General features: G+C 29.6%; 1 protein-coding gene and 1 long non-coding RNA gene across 2 annotated transcripts; both read left to right on the top strand.

The window, feature by feature from the left end:
* Positions 1-712: 712 nt before the first annotated feature.
* On the top strand, positions 713-4,150 carry LOC108487844 (uncharacterized). Its single transcript, XR_008279875.1, has 3 exons — positions 713-932; positions 1,943-2,047; positions 3,786-4,150. It is a non-coding gene; the product is annotated as an uncharacterized LOC108487844 (long non-coding RNA).
* A 12,156-nt stretch (positions 4,151-16,306) lies between these two features.
* LOC108486414 (MLP-like protein 31) lies at positions 16,307-17,131 on the top strand. The gene is made up of 2 exons (XM_017790471.2): positions 16,307-16,556; positions 16,627-17,131. The coding sequence occupies exons 1-2, from the start codon at positions 16,367-16,369 to the stop codon at positions 16,893-16,895; spliced, it is 459 nt and encodes a 152-aa protein (XP_017645960.1). The 5' UTR covers positions 16,307-16,366; the 3' UTR covers positions 16,896-17,131.
* Positions 17,132-18,156: the final 1,025 nt, after the last annotated feature.

Genomic DNA, 18,156 nt, shown 5'->3' with positions numbered 1-18,156 from the left:
AAAAATTATTATTTAAAATAATTTTAAAGTTTTTTGGTATATGACTAATTGTTTTTAATTTATATATTAAATAATTTCTTATATAATTGTAAAGAGATAATATTAATTTTAATATATTAAAATTATCATTATAGTTAAAATTATTTAAGAGATAATAGATAAACTTTATATATATTAAAATTAAAAATTTGTTAACCCATGCATCTCTAGAGAAACAAAATTAATTGTAAATTAAAATTTTAATTTAATTTCCTAAAATATTGAAAGAATATATAATTACGAAAGAAAAAAAATTTTAAAGCTTTTTTGTTTTTTTTTCATATTTTGAAATTTTTGTTTTTGTTTTGTTTTCTTACATAAAATTATATAAAATTTATAATTTTATCTAATTTTTAAAATATTACTTAGATTTTAAAAATTATTTATTTAAAATTTATTAAAGATACAATAATTCAATATAAAATTGTAAAAAAGTTGAGCGTTAGCGGCGTTTATGAGAAAAACGCCGCAAAAGGTAAGCAATAGCGGCATTTTGTTCCAAACGCCGCAAAAAGTTGAGCAATAGTGGAATTTTTGGTCCAAACGCCGCGAATATGTATTATTTTTTGCAAAACGGCGCTGTTTTGTTACCCCAAAATGCCTTAGTCTTTTTCCCAAAATCGGTTCCCCCCCACGAAATCCCAAAATTTCACCTAAAATCTCTTCTTTTTTTTCCCCTTTCTTTTTCCCAAAATCGGTTCCCCCCTCGAAATCTCAAAATACCTAAAATCTCTTCTTCTATTTTTTCCCCATTTTATTTTTCCCTAACCATTTCTCCCCTACCCCAATTCTTTTTATTTTTGCCCCCAATTTCCCCAAATCGGTAGCCCTCTGCATCTTCGTCGGCAACCCATTGCTGCATCTCCGTCGGTAGCCCTCTGCTGCTTCTCCTTGTAAGTTTATTAAGTGTAATAAATTACTATTATTTTAATTATATTTAATTATTTTCCCTAATCTGATTCGTTCCCCCTTAAGTTTGTTCTTTAAATTTATTTAAAACGCTATTCATCACTTGGATTTGATTTCGATTGCTCCGATCTACAAATTTTTTTTTTTCATTTTTTCTTATCATCTTCTTTTATAAAAGGCAATATATGAAGTTCTTGGATTTTATTACCATTTTTTTTTGTTAGTTTACAGTTGAAATTAACCTTCTTTTTTTTTTTAGAATTACCTTCCATCGTTCATTTCCCACTTTGTATTGTATATTAAGACCCGTTGTACATTCTTTTATCATTGGACATGTCAGTTTGCACCATTTGGTAATTTCTTTTTCTTTTTTTTTCTTTTGACATTTCTAGTAACTTTGGTGGTAAAATTATTAGACGTTTGATTTTACTTCTTTCTATTAGATATACGAGATATTGGATAATGCTGTTGATGAGGCTTAAGTAAGTTTTGCAGCCCATAGGAGTAAGTTTTGAGGGGAAGACTGATGTTATGAAAAAGATTAAGTTTCCACAGATGGAGAAAAAATCTGCGATTAAATTGTTCAAAGACAAGCAAAGAGGCAGCACTAGCTTGTCCCATAAGAGCAATTTTGGAAAATGAAAAGAAGTTCAGTCTCTAATATTTTAGCTTTATAGGTTCTATTATATGTTTGCACCTATGAGCATATAAACTTATGATAGTTTTGCAAATGGTGCTAAAAGGTGGTGGATCTGTATCCTAATGCTACTTTATTGATGGTGTCTATTATTAGTTGCGTATTTTGATTAGTCTTGTTCTATGCAATTGTGTGGGGTTGGTGCCAGACTACATTGTTCTGATATGTAAGGAAGATGATAAATATTGATGGGTGGAGATTGGACTGATAATTGTACCTTTTCTCTGATCTATTGCATACCTTTTTACATGAAAGCTCACTTGCACGAGTACATACTGATATAACATGCAATTTCAGGAGAAAACGTTAGCTGCGGCTGAGAGTAGACCTTTGCCTTCCTTGTATAGCAGTGCTGACATTCGTTCCCTGAAAATGGATGATTTTAAATATGCACATGAGCAGGTAACATGGTCATAAATCATTTATATATTTATATGCTATTGAATAAAAAAATCTAGCAATTTGGAGTGCTATATACTATAAATTATGATGTCTGAATGGTAAATAAATCAAGTTCAAATGCCGAAATTTATTAAGTTTGAAAGTTGGAAACTTAAAGAGTTATATGTTGTAAACCATGTTATCTGACTGCTAAAACTTTAGGCATTTAAATGCTGCAAATTATCATGTTTGAAGTTGGTATTTGGATAACTAAATATTTTTTTTTTGGATAAATGAATTTAGCTTGACAAACTTGATCAACAGCTCGTTTGGAGCTTGGTATTCTCCTAAATACTTATACCCTTCCTTTCATTTGAAATTAATGTATGTGCTATTTAGGATAAAAGAAAAACTGAAGAGATTAAATGTTGAGTTAATTGTTGATGACCATTGTTAAGAATGCTCAATTTTAAGGATGAAATTGTTGAATTGAATATGCTTAAATTTGTTGAGGAGATGAACTGCTACTGGTTGAAATAATAGGGAATTATGAGAGGTTAAATGCCAACTTTGGCCTCTTAATTTCTCTGTTTAAAGATGTTTTAAACTTGCTAAAAATGCAACAATTGCATATGTTATTTATTTAATTAAATAAATGATACTGAGTTCTTTACCTTTTCTTCCTTGGTTGTTTTGTTGCATCTTTATGTTGGTATTAGTGATGGAATTAAGTGAAATTTTAGTGAAATTTGCAGCTGTCGAGGGAGCTACTGAAGCATGCAGTTTGCGTACATGCTGTCTAATTTCTTACCAATTTAGGTGGTCTGATCGATGGTTGTTTATTGTTGTCCAAATAAGTATTAAAGAATATCATCCAAGTGATCAAGAAATTAAAATGGTCTGAAAAATGTGAAACTAAATTGTTAAATGTTAACTATTGATGTCCAAATGGATATGAATTTATGATGTTAGTAAGCTGAAAATTTAGGTGTTAAATGCTGCAATTTATGGTGTCTGAAAGTTGTGATTTATGATATTCGAATGATGTATTTTAAGTTGTTCGAATATGTTAAAGAGTTGATTTAATATAATGACTAATGGTTGTTTATTGTTGTTCAAAGCATGATGAAATAAACATGTTAGGCGTGGTTTAATACATGCCTTGCTGATCTGTAAGGTTGTCCAAAACAAGACAAAATTTAGTTGTCTTTAAGATGTTTGAATGTGGTTGTTCGAATGGTTCTTCAAATTTTCGAAATGTGTCTTTAAGGTGCTTGAAAATGTCATATTAATGTTGTCGATATATGATTTTGAGTGTTGGAAATTTGCAGCATTTAATTTCCTGTTTGAAGTTGATTAAACCATACTATAAATGCAAAACATGTATATGTTGTTCACATGCTAAATTAACCATTAGTGAGCTTAAAATTGATCTATTCGAATGTGTTAAATTCATTGTTCAATGTGATGTTATTTATGCTAATTTATTAATGTTATATGTGATGTTAATGTTGACTTGTTAATTGCATATTTTATTATAAATCTGATTTGGGGTTTTGAATTTAGAAGAACCTTATCTTAGATAAGTTATCTACTTTCATAATAATTTGATTCTGTTATTTTGGTTGGTTCATGTCTTCCTATGTCATCCATTAAGATTTGTTTCTTTTTTCTCAGAACCGGTATGTTATTCATTTGCCTTCTTATGCTGGGCTAACAAGTTATTCAAGCACTTAACTACAATCCTGGTGATTATCAGATAGCTGGAGGTCACCGAAGCAGCAGTTACACTCATCAGACTATCACATGGAATGGGAGCAATTATGCAAATTATACTACTCAGCAATTATACTACCATTGTTGCAGGTTTGAGTTTTTGTTGGATGCATGGTCCAAAATTAGCTGAATTCATGCATGGTGACAACTTGTTTGAGCTAACTGTTGATCTTAAAGTGTGCATTCTATTATTATTTTGTTCTATTTGTATTTTGTTAGATTTAAGGTGTAGTATGATAAGTGTGATATTTTGTTTGATTGTTATTGATCTTTTGTTTGATTGTTATTGATCAACTTTCTGTTTGATGGGATATATATTTATATTATGGATATTCTTCTTCTTCTTAATATTTTGATAATGAATTTTGGATGCTTCCACCAGATAAGATTTCATTGTTCCTAAGATGAAGGGTTTTGAAACTTTATAAAATATACTTCCTTTCTTTGAAATGAATTAGAGCATGCTATGCATGACACATTGGGGTAAGTTTGTTCTTTTCAATACTTTACTAGTGGAATCCCACTTCCGTTGCATTCTCTAACCAAAGAATGGAGTGATGTATGTACTGATAACAACATTTCTATAGGATTTGCTTAAGCGAGTAGAGGGATAAGAATGGATTTGTGGCGTTTTTATAATATTTTAATTTTTTTTTATTTTTCATGACCTTTAGCAGAATTTTTGAGAAAAGCGCCGCTAAAGAACATGACCTTTAGCGGCGTTTGTGGGGAAAGCGCCACTAAAGGTCATGTTCCATAGCAGCCTTTTTCTATATAAACGTCGTAAAATTTATCAGCGTTAACTATAACGGAGTTTTTTGCGGCTCTTGTCAAAACGCCGTAAATTACCGCTATAGACCCAAAAAAATGCCACTAAAACCTATTTTACTGTAGTGATTGAACCTAAAAATTCACTTCTCTTTATCCCTACCTTTAGCCTAGCCATGTTACAACCTAATAAAAGACCTATTGATTTGATGATTATACCGACTACATTAGTGGAGAGGAATTGCTAAGCTCAACATATGAATACCACTATTTAAACCTTGTGATTTCTATGTTTAGATTGATAAGGAAAGCTTATTGATTGGTGAATGTTATATAAGAATTTGAAATGAATGCATACTCTGACTCATATTGACAATATTTTTTTTACTTAATATAAAGTTTGGGAATAATATTTGCATTTGAGTTACTTATTAGTAAAAATAATTTGTGAGCATGAATTTATTGATGCATGATTATGTGCAAAGACTAATACTGCTAAACCATATTGCAAAATTGCCTTAGCAAAAGTTGTGTTGTGCCTAAACATTACTCGAGACGATAAATGGTTTAAGTTTGAGAGTGTTTAACCTTGAAATTATATAGGATTTTTTATATTTTTTTAACATCTTTTGACTAAATAATTATATTAATATTGAGTAATTGTTAATAAACTAAGTGGATTTTGCTTAAATGTTAATATGAGACATAAATTTAGAAAGTATGTGAAATTATGCTTTATTACATGATTTTTAAGCATAAATTATATTATTTTCATGTTTATTATTAATATGTGGTTTTTATTATGCAATGGGTCCATGGAAGATGAGATTACCATAAGGATGCATGGACATGGACACATCCACCTTACTTGGATGGTAAAACTAAGCAAAATTGTAAGGATGCTAATTTGACCCAGTTAAAGTGTGTTACAAAATGGACATGTTTGATTAATTCGAGGTCCCTGTAGTTGAAATTTATTCAGAAATTTACACACAAACTATGCCTTTGGAACCATCCACTCTATGTTAATTATAACATGATTTTATGTTTGAAATAATAAACCAAACCACCTCCCTTTCCACAATTTGTGCCCGACCATGCAATGGAGAAGATGGAGGGATTTTTAACTCTATTTTTAGTTAGCTTCACCCTCACCTTCGCCTATAAATACCACACTACTCATCCCTTCATTCATATCATATTTCTCAGTCTACATTTTTTTTCTCTCATTCTATTTCCCTTTTCTTTTCCCCATACCTAGCCACTCTATTTTCCCTTCCATTCTTTAGCCAAAAAAAGCCTTACAAGATGATCTCTTAGTTATCCAGCTTGAGAAACCCTTATCAAAGGAGCAATGGACAGATCAGAGAAACACCTCAGTCAAAAAGATTTGAAAGGCTGCTGGATTGAATTAAAGTTTACTCTTTCCTCCTTGTTGTTTAATTTAAACATGTTTGCTAAGTGTTTATTGATCTTGCAATCAACAATGATAGCTTAATTTCGTTTAGCTAGGAAGATTATGTTAATTCAATAATATTTTTTTGATTCATGTTTAATGTGTTTGTGCCTCAGTCAATCATGTTTTCAATTAAAATCAAGATGTATTTCACTCATACGTGATTGGATGCATTCAGACTAGCTGAGCGATCCTAACCAGATGACGGCTAGTAGACACATAATTGAATAGAGCAATGCTCAATTTAGATCACTAAATCTGACTAAATTAGAGGTTCATAATATCTTTAATTAGTTCTATTATCTTGCATAGTTTTTAGGTTAATGTGATTAAACCGTTTCAAACTTAATAGTCCATGTTACCTCGCATAAATATTAAGAAACCCTTAGTTTAATATGATCAATAAAATGTATGTTTCACTAAGTAAAAGATCCGAAATGACTTAATTTGGTTTCTAAACTCATGAAAGATCGAGTTGCCATGGAATGTTTTTCGAACACTGTTAAGCATGATGAAAATAAATTAAGTTTATTAATGTAATTATCCTAGCCTATACATGTTATTGATTGTTGAAGTTGTGATTTTGTTGCTAAAATTCATTCATACATTAGATAATTTTGCATATTTAGTTTAAAATTGCATTAGGGATCAATTTTTCATCTAGTTAAGTCATCATCACTCAAATTATTGTGTTTTTTTACCAAATTGTGAATTTATAATTTTGCAAATAATCAATTAACACACACAGTCCCTGTGGAGACGATAACTCATTTTACTTACTTATTACTTGAATGATGAATGACTGTGTACACTTTCACAAAAATTCCATTACAATAGGATCTTCCGATTACAATAACATAAAAAACCTAAATAGAAACTAAGAGTGAAATAAAAACCCCAAGTATATTTTCTATCTCCATAAATTTGTGTTTAAACTAATTACAATGTCTTTTAAATAGTTTAAAATTAGAATATTAAAATGCGTAAAATATTCTTGAAGTCCTTAGAGTTCGACTAGGACATATACTTCTAATTTCCCTAAAAAACGTAATTAAAACGTGCAGGAGTTTTTGGGCTGCACAGGGGCTTGGTTGCAACATAGACCTACGATGCTACAACCAACCTCGAGAGTATGTCGTGACAGAGGAGGGCCGTGTCATGACATCGAGGCCAGTTTCACTCCAGAACTTGTTTTTGGCTTCTATCTTCGATGTTGAGACATTAGTGTCTTGGTGTTACGATGTAGGCATCAGTTTTGGCCCGAATAAGCATCTTTAGCTCCAGATTTGACCTACAAGACCATGTAACCTTATTTAGATATATAAAATGTAATTAAAAAAACTACTAGAAAGCATATATTACTACTTTAAGTATGAAAACCTTAATATATTCTAAGATGCTTTCATTTAACTATCAAACAAGCTAAAGTTATGTGTAAAAAGGATGTAAATAATAGTGTATTTCATGGCAGATTAGTTATATTATAAGTAATCTGGTTAGAAATCAACTGGATAGCCTAATTTGATAATTGTGAATGTAGGGTGCTCATTTATGTTTTTTCTCGGTAACTGTAGACTATTAAGAAGGTAAATTCTAACATACATGACACTTTTCAAGTTCCATTAAATGGGTTGGGTTGTATATATATATGTGAAATGGTTCTGAAAAGGGGTTTTCTTCTTCTCCTAGAAAATTTTGTTCTTTGATTCTTTTTCATATACAAATGGTAATTCCTTCTTTCTAAGCTGGAAGCTAAGGATCTGGAACTAATCAGTAGTTATCACATCCTTGGTTAAGTATGATAGTTCTGCATGTTAGATTCTAAAAGAGTAAATCTGTAATGAGTGTATGAACAGTAAGATGTATGTATAAGGCTTTGCATGAAGGTTGTAAATATTTTAGATGATGGTAAATTGTATATGTGTAAGTCCTTAATATTGTTTCTATGTTCTGTTAGCAGTTGTTGCTACTAAATCGTATTAGATGTTCAAGTATGGAGTTTTGAAATATTGTAGTAGGTGAAAATGAGGCGAGTCTTTAACTGACTCTTTTATATGAACTACTCAAATAAGAAAAATACTTGTATACATACAAAAATAAAGTGAAGATGATGTTTACAAAAACTGGTAAAGATGATAGATATGTTATAATAAAATGTATAAATTTTAGTTAAAGGAATGATGTTTGATAGCAGACAGGTAAGGTCTAATATACGAGATGGACAAGCCAGTAAAGAGCTGATCATCTAGGTAAGTGAATGCTAAACTAAAGTTTTATTGTGAAGCCTCTGGTAGGGCAGTTTTAGTGCTAACCAAACTGGCATGTCATAATTTGAAAACAAGGGTAAGACCATGTAATAGAGGTCCATGGAAACTTGGCATCATTAGGAACCTTTCATGGTGTAACCTTCAGTAAAATGAAATTGAAATGGCAGCACATGATTCATGAATGTGTGTAAGATCATATGTTAAGGCCCATGACATGATATGATATGACTGTTTGTGTGTTCATGTTGTAGCCATCGATGATGTATGAATAGAAGTGGCAGATCACGATACTTGAATTTATATGAAAGTCTGCCAGGACAGTAAACAAGAGACTATGTATGACGCCTCTCTGGCGTATTTTGTGTGAAGCCCTTACGGCATAATATGTTTGGCCATTGTAGCGTGATCTATCATATATGTATAGTAAGATTTTTTATATCTATCTTTGTGATAAATTATGAATAAAGTTTGTCAATTTTGTAAGATGTATAGCTAGATAAACTGTTGATGCTCTCATGATTAATGGCTGAGTAAGATCAATGAAATAAATGCATAGTTTTAAAAATGCTATTGAAAAGAACTGTGTATCTAGATGATAGAGAAAGTATTCGTCGTGATTATAAGATAATGTTGGAATTGGACTTATTCGTACTATGCATGACCTAAGATATCATAAACGTGAATTTGTTATAGTATGATTTAATCAAAGTTGTTTGGAATATTCCAAATTTAAATTGAATAATGACTTCGCCTAAAATCTTATGAAAACTGAATATTGATTATCATGAACACTTTGGATTTTGAAGTATTATTGTGGATGTTACCAGATTGATTTATGAAGTACTCTGTCGATATGAGTTGTATGGTATTAATTCAGGATATGATTGGTTTAATAATTTGATGGTGCTCAGATCTGTATGAGTAGTCGCCAAATGTGTATGTATCCGTCTATGGTTAATGATAGGAACAACTATTTTGATATAAGTGTAAGAAATATGATATGATCTATATGAAATGAATTCTGAAGATAAGTTTGATTTGGTTGCATATATGTAAATGAGGGACTTAATTATTATTTCAAAGAATCTTTAAATAATCATGTGAGAAAGAATTGGAATATTATGAATATAAAAGTTGGCGCGCATGTGAATCAAACTATATTAGTACCCGTCCGATAGATAGTTCCGAAAGTTAGTTGGCCCATAAACTGATAATCAAAAAATACAAAGTAACCATCAAGATTCAATAAAATAATGTTCATTAATTACTCATGAACTTACAAGACTTATAATTTGTTTCAAGTTTTGATGATAAGAGATTACACCTAGAGTGATGATGCTAGGACTACACCAAGAAAGAGGCATGTTGGGTTATTATGCATACATAGTTGTTGGGGCGGTGTACTGTAGGATGTCTTAAATGACTTTGTATTTATTACATGATTATTTTAGATAGATTTATTGAGAAATTTTGTAATAATCAATGTTTAAGCACCATATTTGTTTCTTGAAATTTAGTCTTGAATAATTTAAAAGAGTATGTATTAAATATAATGCTATTTGAGATGGTTTAGTGAGTTTGGCTAAGTGTTTTTTGAGTAGTAATACCTAAGATTTGGATCCGATGAATCAGATAGGTTAAGTTAATTAGAGTCGGGAGGTAATAATTGTTTAATCCATGACTAATCCACTCTAGACCCCTAATCTGAAGTTAGTTGTAAACCCTAAAGCAAGTTAATCTTCCTGATTGGTTATCGGTTCAATTCATTTGTTTATCTTTATTTATTTATTTATTTATTTTTGTTAGTTATTTATTTTTAGTCCTCTTAATCTATTTTTTGATCCATCGTAATATAGGAATTAACTATTATTGCTTAGACTTAGTATTGTAAAAAGTATTTTCATTATTAGCTCCATCCTCCTTTGGGTATGATTCTCGGAATACTTTCGGTATTTCATTGTACAACTATATTACAATTTGACCCCTGCACTTGCAGACACTGCCGTTCTTAATTATGATATTTTGGTGTTATATTTATTTTATAAACGATAACTCGTTTATAGGCGGTCATTTGTCGTCTATCAATTCCAATTGGGGAGTGCCTTGTCTTGGGAATTGGAGCTAAAAACTCCCAGAAGATAGAGACATAGATATGAATGACTGGAATGACAGTACATCAGACTGGACCTAAGAAAAATAGATCTTAAATATTTTTATGGATTTATTCACTTGTGACGTTTATAGTGTGGCACACTTAAATCCTGAGTGGATGACGGACTATGTATGCATAACTCATATACTTTAATGTAAGTAAAAGCCTGAGTTCAAATAGATAAGGAACTGAAAGTTGGTGCATTTGGTATACAACTTCTTCAGTATGTAGCGTCAATCACAGTAGTGGAATTTATAGCCTGGGATATGGGTAAACGAGATCCTCTCATTGGCATTACATGGTTGATGAAAAGTAAAACATTGCCACGAGTCATTCATCTTTGTGATGAATGACTTTATTACTATTTGATAGTAATTGACTTCTCATGAAGGAAGATATAATGGTTAGCATGAGATAAAATAGGATTATATTGAGAGAACGGATATTACTCCAAAGAGATTAAGGATATTCTATGAGGGTAACACAATTATGACAAGGTCATTGGACGAGCATTAATCAAGTTACTTTCGTAATGGTATGCAGTTGGGGAGAGCTTAGTCACGATACTATATTGGAATGGTTTAGTGACTAAATGAGTTTATATTTAATAGGAAAAAAGCTGGAACTTAATTATAAATCATTTGAGCCCCAATCGCATATGTCCAATTAGTCCCTCCGCTAGCTTGTTGAAACCATAAATGAATTGCATGTTGAATCAAATGAACAAAAATGGATAGAAATGGTGAAAAATGAGAAATAGGAAACATTTGGAAATGATTATGGTTTTCTCAAAAACGAAAATTAAAATAGAGAAATGGAATCATTGGAAATGAATGTGGTTTTCTCCAAAATGAAAATGACCTGAAAATGAATTTATATTTTTCGAATTAAATGAAGTTCGAAAATGTAAATAAATCATTTGGTCATAGTAAACTATTGAATGTACAAATATTAAATATATTTTATGATAGATTCTTTTACGGTAAAGTCGTAATGATATTAACAAAATTAGAATTAGGTTGAGAAGATTATATAATTGGAAAAAAAATATTGAGATGTTTATTTTTGGAAATAGAAAAACGAATATCTGGTTGGATCGAATTATAAAGTACTAGGTTAAAAGTCCAAGAAATACTTGTAATTGGACCCAATATGGAAGAAGCCCAAAAGCCTCTCGTGTTAATGAGGTGGACGACAAACCCTAGTATTATTAACTTATATACTTCTAGTTAGACTAGGAAATCTAGTTGAAATAAACTTCTGCAACTCAACAAGGGTTCTACTTCTTCTCCTATAAATAGATGGCACAGATAGGATTAAGAACATAACTTTAAAATATTGTTACTCTAGCCGAAAATAGAGAAAAATTATTCTCAACTATCAAATCTATTTTCCCAAATAATATTTTTTGTCGATTTTTATTGACAAGAGATTTTTCTTTTTCACACTTAAACAAATAAAACTATTTCTGGTTCTGTGTTTGATTTGAATCATTTGAGCTCATACTCGAATTAGTTCGTGGTACTAGAATAGTGGAGAAGGTTGCCCGATTGAAAGTCGAGAACGATAAGGATCCATCTATCCGTAAACACAGGTGTGAATTTGGTTAAGGGTTTATTGTTATAATTATCACAAACAGACTCGGATTCAAATTATTTTTTGCTATGTAAGAAAATCATTTTCAAACTGGAATTTTTCCAACTTGGTGATGTCAATGGAAGGGTAAGTCGGTGATGGTGTTGGCCAAGGTGGGCAAAGGGTTAGATGTGCATTGGCTGCAGGTTGGATTAGGGAAAGGGCAATGTGTGTGCAAGGCATTTGGATTGATGGCTTCATGCAGCGGCTATAGCAAGCAAGTTGTCTACTATTAGTGGTGGTGTAATAGTGTGTCAACTGAGGGGCTGCTAACAATGTAGGCTCAACAATGATGATGTTTGGTCGAATTGATTTTAGTTCTAAAGGCTGGCCTTAGTTTATCATAACCAGCTAAGTTTTTCTGTTCCTTGGTAGGCCCAAGCTAACTAAAATAATATTGGTCCAACACTTGATCAAAACACATGTTGCACTAATTGCTACACCAATCTCTCAAAATTCATTGCCTTCAGAACACGAAGTGTGAGATCGTCCTCCTCTATTGCTACAGCAGTAAGAGCAAGCAAGTTCATAAACAATACTTTTTTTCCATATTTTTTAAGTATTCACCAATTGACCTATCTTCATGCTTGGTCTGTTAATTTATTTTTAAGATTCAAACTATCAAACAAGTTCTAATGGCATACATATGAATTCCTCTTCAAAAGTATTTAGTGAGACTATGAAAGCCATTATTGATTCTGAAGTGGAAGCAAAGATTGCATGGAGAATATAAAATTTAACATAAGTGCAATGTGCAGAAAAATACTTGCCTGAGTGAATTAAGACACATGTAAAAAAAAAAAAAACAAAGAAAAATTATTTATTATGTGTAATAAACTAGGCTTTAATAAATTTCATTTAATCAAAGAAAATATTTGTCTAGATTTAAGAATAAAATATTTTAACTTTAATGAAATGGTGATTAAAGATCCTGTCAAATATCCATTTGAAATGGGTTACCCTGATCCCCTACTAGAGCTGCAAAATAGGCTAGCTCAGGTTTCTCGGGCTCAGATTAGCTTGAGCTTAGGCTTTCTTGAGCTCGAGCTTTTTCAGGCTCGTATTTTTTATGGACTTGAATTTTCTCGGGCTTGGGTTCTTTCAGACTCGAATTTTTTTGAGCTCAGATTTTTCAGATTTGGGTTCGAATTGAGTTAGTTGGGCTCTAATGGATTCAAATAATTTTAAATTTTATAAGTTATAAATATTTTAATTTCAAATGTAATAATTCATTTTACTCTCATACGATAACAACGTAATTCAAATTTATCTTATAGAAAGCATAAATAATATATATTTGACAAAAATTATTATATATAAAATAATTAAAATGCTTATTGTATGTAAAACTTATTTCTCTATGATATTATATGATTAATGAAATATCTTTTATTGTTCATTATTATATTATATTATCAATTGAATAAATTTTTTTATCTTTCTTATTAAATTTATAAACTTGATACTCATTCTCTAAAATATTTATTTTAAAACCCAAATATATTATACTAAATCCAAACCCAAAATAACATATTCATTATTACCCAAACTCAATATAAACTAATTATGTATGGCCCGAATCTCAAGTCCAAAATAAAAGGAACTAAACTCAATGCTCAAATACAATTTATAAAAGTTAAGCCTAATTAAAAATCTAATTTAATACAAATAATATTCTATTAAGATATTAAACTATTAATAATATTTTATGTTTTGCTATTTATAATTATAAACATGTATTTTAATATACTAAATTACACTTAACTATTGATGATATATCTTTTATTATAATTTATAATATAATAATAGTTATATAATTAATACTTATAAAATATTTTATTTTATTATATCACATACTATTATAGTAGATTAATACATAATATGTTAATTATTATCATTATAGTAGATTAATACATAATATGTTAATTATTATCATATATGTTATTGTTTATTATTATACTAATTGAAATATGCTCGAGTCCCTATACTCTTTCTAAATTTGAAAGTTAACTCTCTTATTATATTGTATAATATTATTTCATATAGTATATAATATATTAATAGTATATATATATACATCAATGATTAAAACATTATAATATCATGTGATATTACATCTTTTATTATAATCTATAATATTTAATAATAGTTATATATATAATAGCAGTACATTTATATATTATTTTTATTACTATTCTAGTTGAAATATACTCTAAGTCCCTATATTTTTCGTAGATTTAAAAGATAGCCCTCCTACTATATTATATAATGTTATATCATATCATATAGTATATAATATACAATATATTAATAGTTTATATATATGAATCAATGATTATCATGTAATATTATATCTTTTATTATAACATATATTATAATAACAGTTCTATATGTATTAATATTTTTAGTAATAGTTATACATTATTTTATGTATTAGTAATATAGAATTTAGTATACTAGTTTTTAGTAATAGTTATATAATATATTATTACATTTTATAGATTTTAAGTTGATTGAGTACTAGTTCGATTAGCATGAGTATTGTTATCAATACAGAGACGTGGGTTCAAGTGCGCTAAAGCACATTATCCTTTTATTTATGGGTTGGGGATGGGTTATGGATAGTTCTAAGTATTATCTTAAAAGAGTATTATCTCATAACCTATAGTGAGATTATTTAAAAAATATATAAAATTTAATAACTATGAATTTTATATATTTATTATATATACATATATAATTTTAATATTAAAAATATTTTATATTAAATTAATGTTTTAAATATTTATTTCACTTTATAATTTAACATAAAAATTATTATTAATTATATTCCTTATTAATAAAATTTTAATATAAATATGCTAAGCTTATGAATATATTTTCAAAAATAAAAAATTATCATTTATTTAATTTTTATTTTTATTTTAAATAATAACATAAAATTATATTAATTATTAATATCTTTTATAATTGTTCAGTTATAAATTCAACTAAATCAATCTTGAACAGCTCGAACTTCTCGAAATCATATTTTCTCTAATTCAAATCTATTACAAATTTGAACTTTCAAACTCGAAGCTATTTTAACATATCTATCCCTAACCCTCAATATTGTATAAAATGCAACGGAAAATGCTTTGATTGCGGAGAGTTAGTTTTATTCGAAACTGTACTGTATTTATTTACGTAAATAAATTATTCATTTACATTTTCAAAAATAGTGATAAAAACGTAGAAGTTAAAAGGTTTATATATATATATATATATGATGTTGTTTAAATTTAAATTACTTGAGCCCACCTAAGGTGTGTTACTTATTTATTATTTATATGCTTATTTCATATTCAGTTATTTGTAATAGTGCTTGATCGGATAAAATGATTCAATTATATTTAAATTTTCTTTTAAAAATTAATAAAAATATTGAAATTAAATTTCGCTCCACAATATCAAATCAAATTTAAATATATTGTTAGATTAAACTCGAAGCATCTCTATTGTGCACTACCCTATGGAAGAAAAATAACGGATTCTTATAGTGGATCTCTTTGTATGTTTTATTTGTTTTACTAAAAGTAGTACTCATACTTTTCTGCACTTATTCATACTTTTCTAGTATTTTTTATTTGATTAAAAGATGGGTTCAGTTAATTGACTTGAGTTTATTATACAGATTATTTATTATATTTTGATTTTTCACTTAAGTATATTTAAACCATATTCTTTAAATTATTGTAACAGTAACGTGATTAACTGAATTAAAAGTCGACAACTAATATTTATAATTTTTATTTTAATTCTAATTGTTTGCAAGTTGATATATATATATGAAAATATATTTGATGCATCGTTAATATATAAATTTCATATACCAGCAATGAATAATAGAACATGATATAACATCAACAAATTAAATAAAAAATAGAAGACTTGTAAATAAATATTAGTAATTATTAATTATTAATTATTTATAATTATTTATTATTCAATTATGTTTATAATTTTTACTATTATTGTTGGTACTTATCAACCTGCATTTGAATTGTGATCATTACAAGTTGTATTTGGAGAATCCAACCCAATTAGGCTTTTAAAAAGGAGAAAAAGGAAAGTCCTTTGTTCCACAATGTAGAGCGAATCATCAACACGTCTACTTGTCAATCACACATTTCAATTGCAATTTTTTCTTCCCACACTCGGGAGGGGTTAACAATTAACCGTTCTTCTATATAAGGCTATCCCCTAAGCACAACATTATCCCCCGAGTCCTTGCTACCAGACGATCCATGGCTCAAATTAGGAGGATGGACTGCAAGGTTGAGGTCAAGTCCTCAGCTGATAGGTTCTTTGATGCTTTCAACACCAAAGCTCACCTCATGCCAAAGATGTCCACTCGTCTTATTTCTGATGTAAAACTTCTTCAGGGTGATTGGAATTCTCTAGGATCTGTCAGAATGTGGGATTATGCTTCCCAAGGTATTAACCAAAACAAATATTCCCATTTTTATTTTTATTTGTACATTCATGTTTTGTTGCTCTCTTTTAGGTAAGTCTGCGGCTTGTAAGGAAGTTCGAGAAAACGTGGACGAAAAGAACAGGACGATTATTTACAGTATATTGGAGGGTGAAATCTCGAATTACTACAAGACCTGGAAGTCCACCCTTAATGTCACACCGAAAGGAGAGGGAAGCTTGGCGAAATGGACCATCGAATATGAAAAGAAAAATGACCACGTCCCTGAGCCTCTCAACTACTGCGATTTCTACGCCATCTGGTCCAAGGATGTTGATGCTTACCTTCTCAATGCCAAATGAAATATATATACATATATATATATATATATAAATAAATCAAAGCACTTAAAAATTGTAAAATAAATTCGCTTTCTCTGTACGTACGAGAAAGCATGATTGTGAAGTATGGTGTCGCCATAATGGCCGCTGGGTTTTCAAAACATTTGCCAAAGAGAGCTGAAAGAAAGGGGTTTGCATCTTTAAATGTGGACTGGCAAATGAGAATATATATAGCCATGCATTATTACTGCTTAAAATGATCTCTTTCTTCCCTTTTCGTTTCTGTTGGGAAAATGAAAGTGATTCTTGAAGCATACACGATGCTAAAATTGAATATTCATATATAACATACTGGAACATATCTAACCAGCAGCAGTTGAAAACATATAAAACCTTCCTAACAATAATTAAAGCCATCAGCAAAAAAGCATAGAATTTCAAGAAGCAAATCATCACATGCAAACCTAACTGGATGCTTCAACAAATACAACAACAATGAAGTAGCCGTAATCTACCAACATAATTAATCTTTGCAGATCAATTTCAGGCATTGAGCGTTACTGTGCTCTATATTCTGATGAGCAGAAGTCAAAAGTTTTCATGATCTTTTATATGCTTCTTAACACCATGAAACAACAATCATGGAATCGGCTTGATAAAAAAGAAAAAAGAAAAAACCATGGAATCCGATTCAATCTTTACTCATTTCTTAATTGGATTTTAGTTACGTAACAGTACTTAAAGTTTCATTCGGAACCATAAACATCGATATGCGCCAAATAGTGTATATAAAGCGTATAAATTGCAGAATATGAGCATGAAAAGGACTAGCTCCCACTTGGCACTTGCACTTGCCCCTTTTATTCGTCTCCGATCGAGGGTCGCTGCGAACCATCCCAAAATGCTGTCGAGACATGAAATAGCAAGAAAAGTATAGACGCAAAGACCGCAGCTTCTCTGTGGTGTTTTCTATAATTTCCTCGCCAATACCATAAACTCTTCAGCATTGTTTATTTGTTTTTTACGCTTATTAATAATAGGTTAAATTATTGTTTACCACAGCTCTTTACTACACTCAACTAAGGATTCAGTCATTTACTTCAATTTGAATATTTATTCTTCCTACTATCATTAATGTTATGTATTAATCCAAATCATTAACACTCTTACAAATTCAAATAGTTAGCGGATATAATATTTTGTTTTCAAAAATATCAAACTCAAATTGCTTATGTCAATTAAAATGTAAAGAAATGATTGTATTTTTAAAGCTGATTGTGTG

Source organism: Gossypium arboreum, chromosome 3 (assembly GCF_025698485.1).
Source record: "Gossypium arboreum isolate Shixiya-1 chromosome 3, ASM2569848v2, whole genome shotgun sequence".
Classification (NCBI taxonomy): Eukaryota; Viridiplantae; Streptophyta; class Magnoliopsida; order Malvales; family Malvaceae; genus Gossypium; species Gossypium arboreum.
Note: the sequence above shows the minus strand (reverse complement) of the source record. Positions and strands in the feature narration are given on the sequence as shown.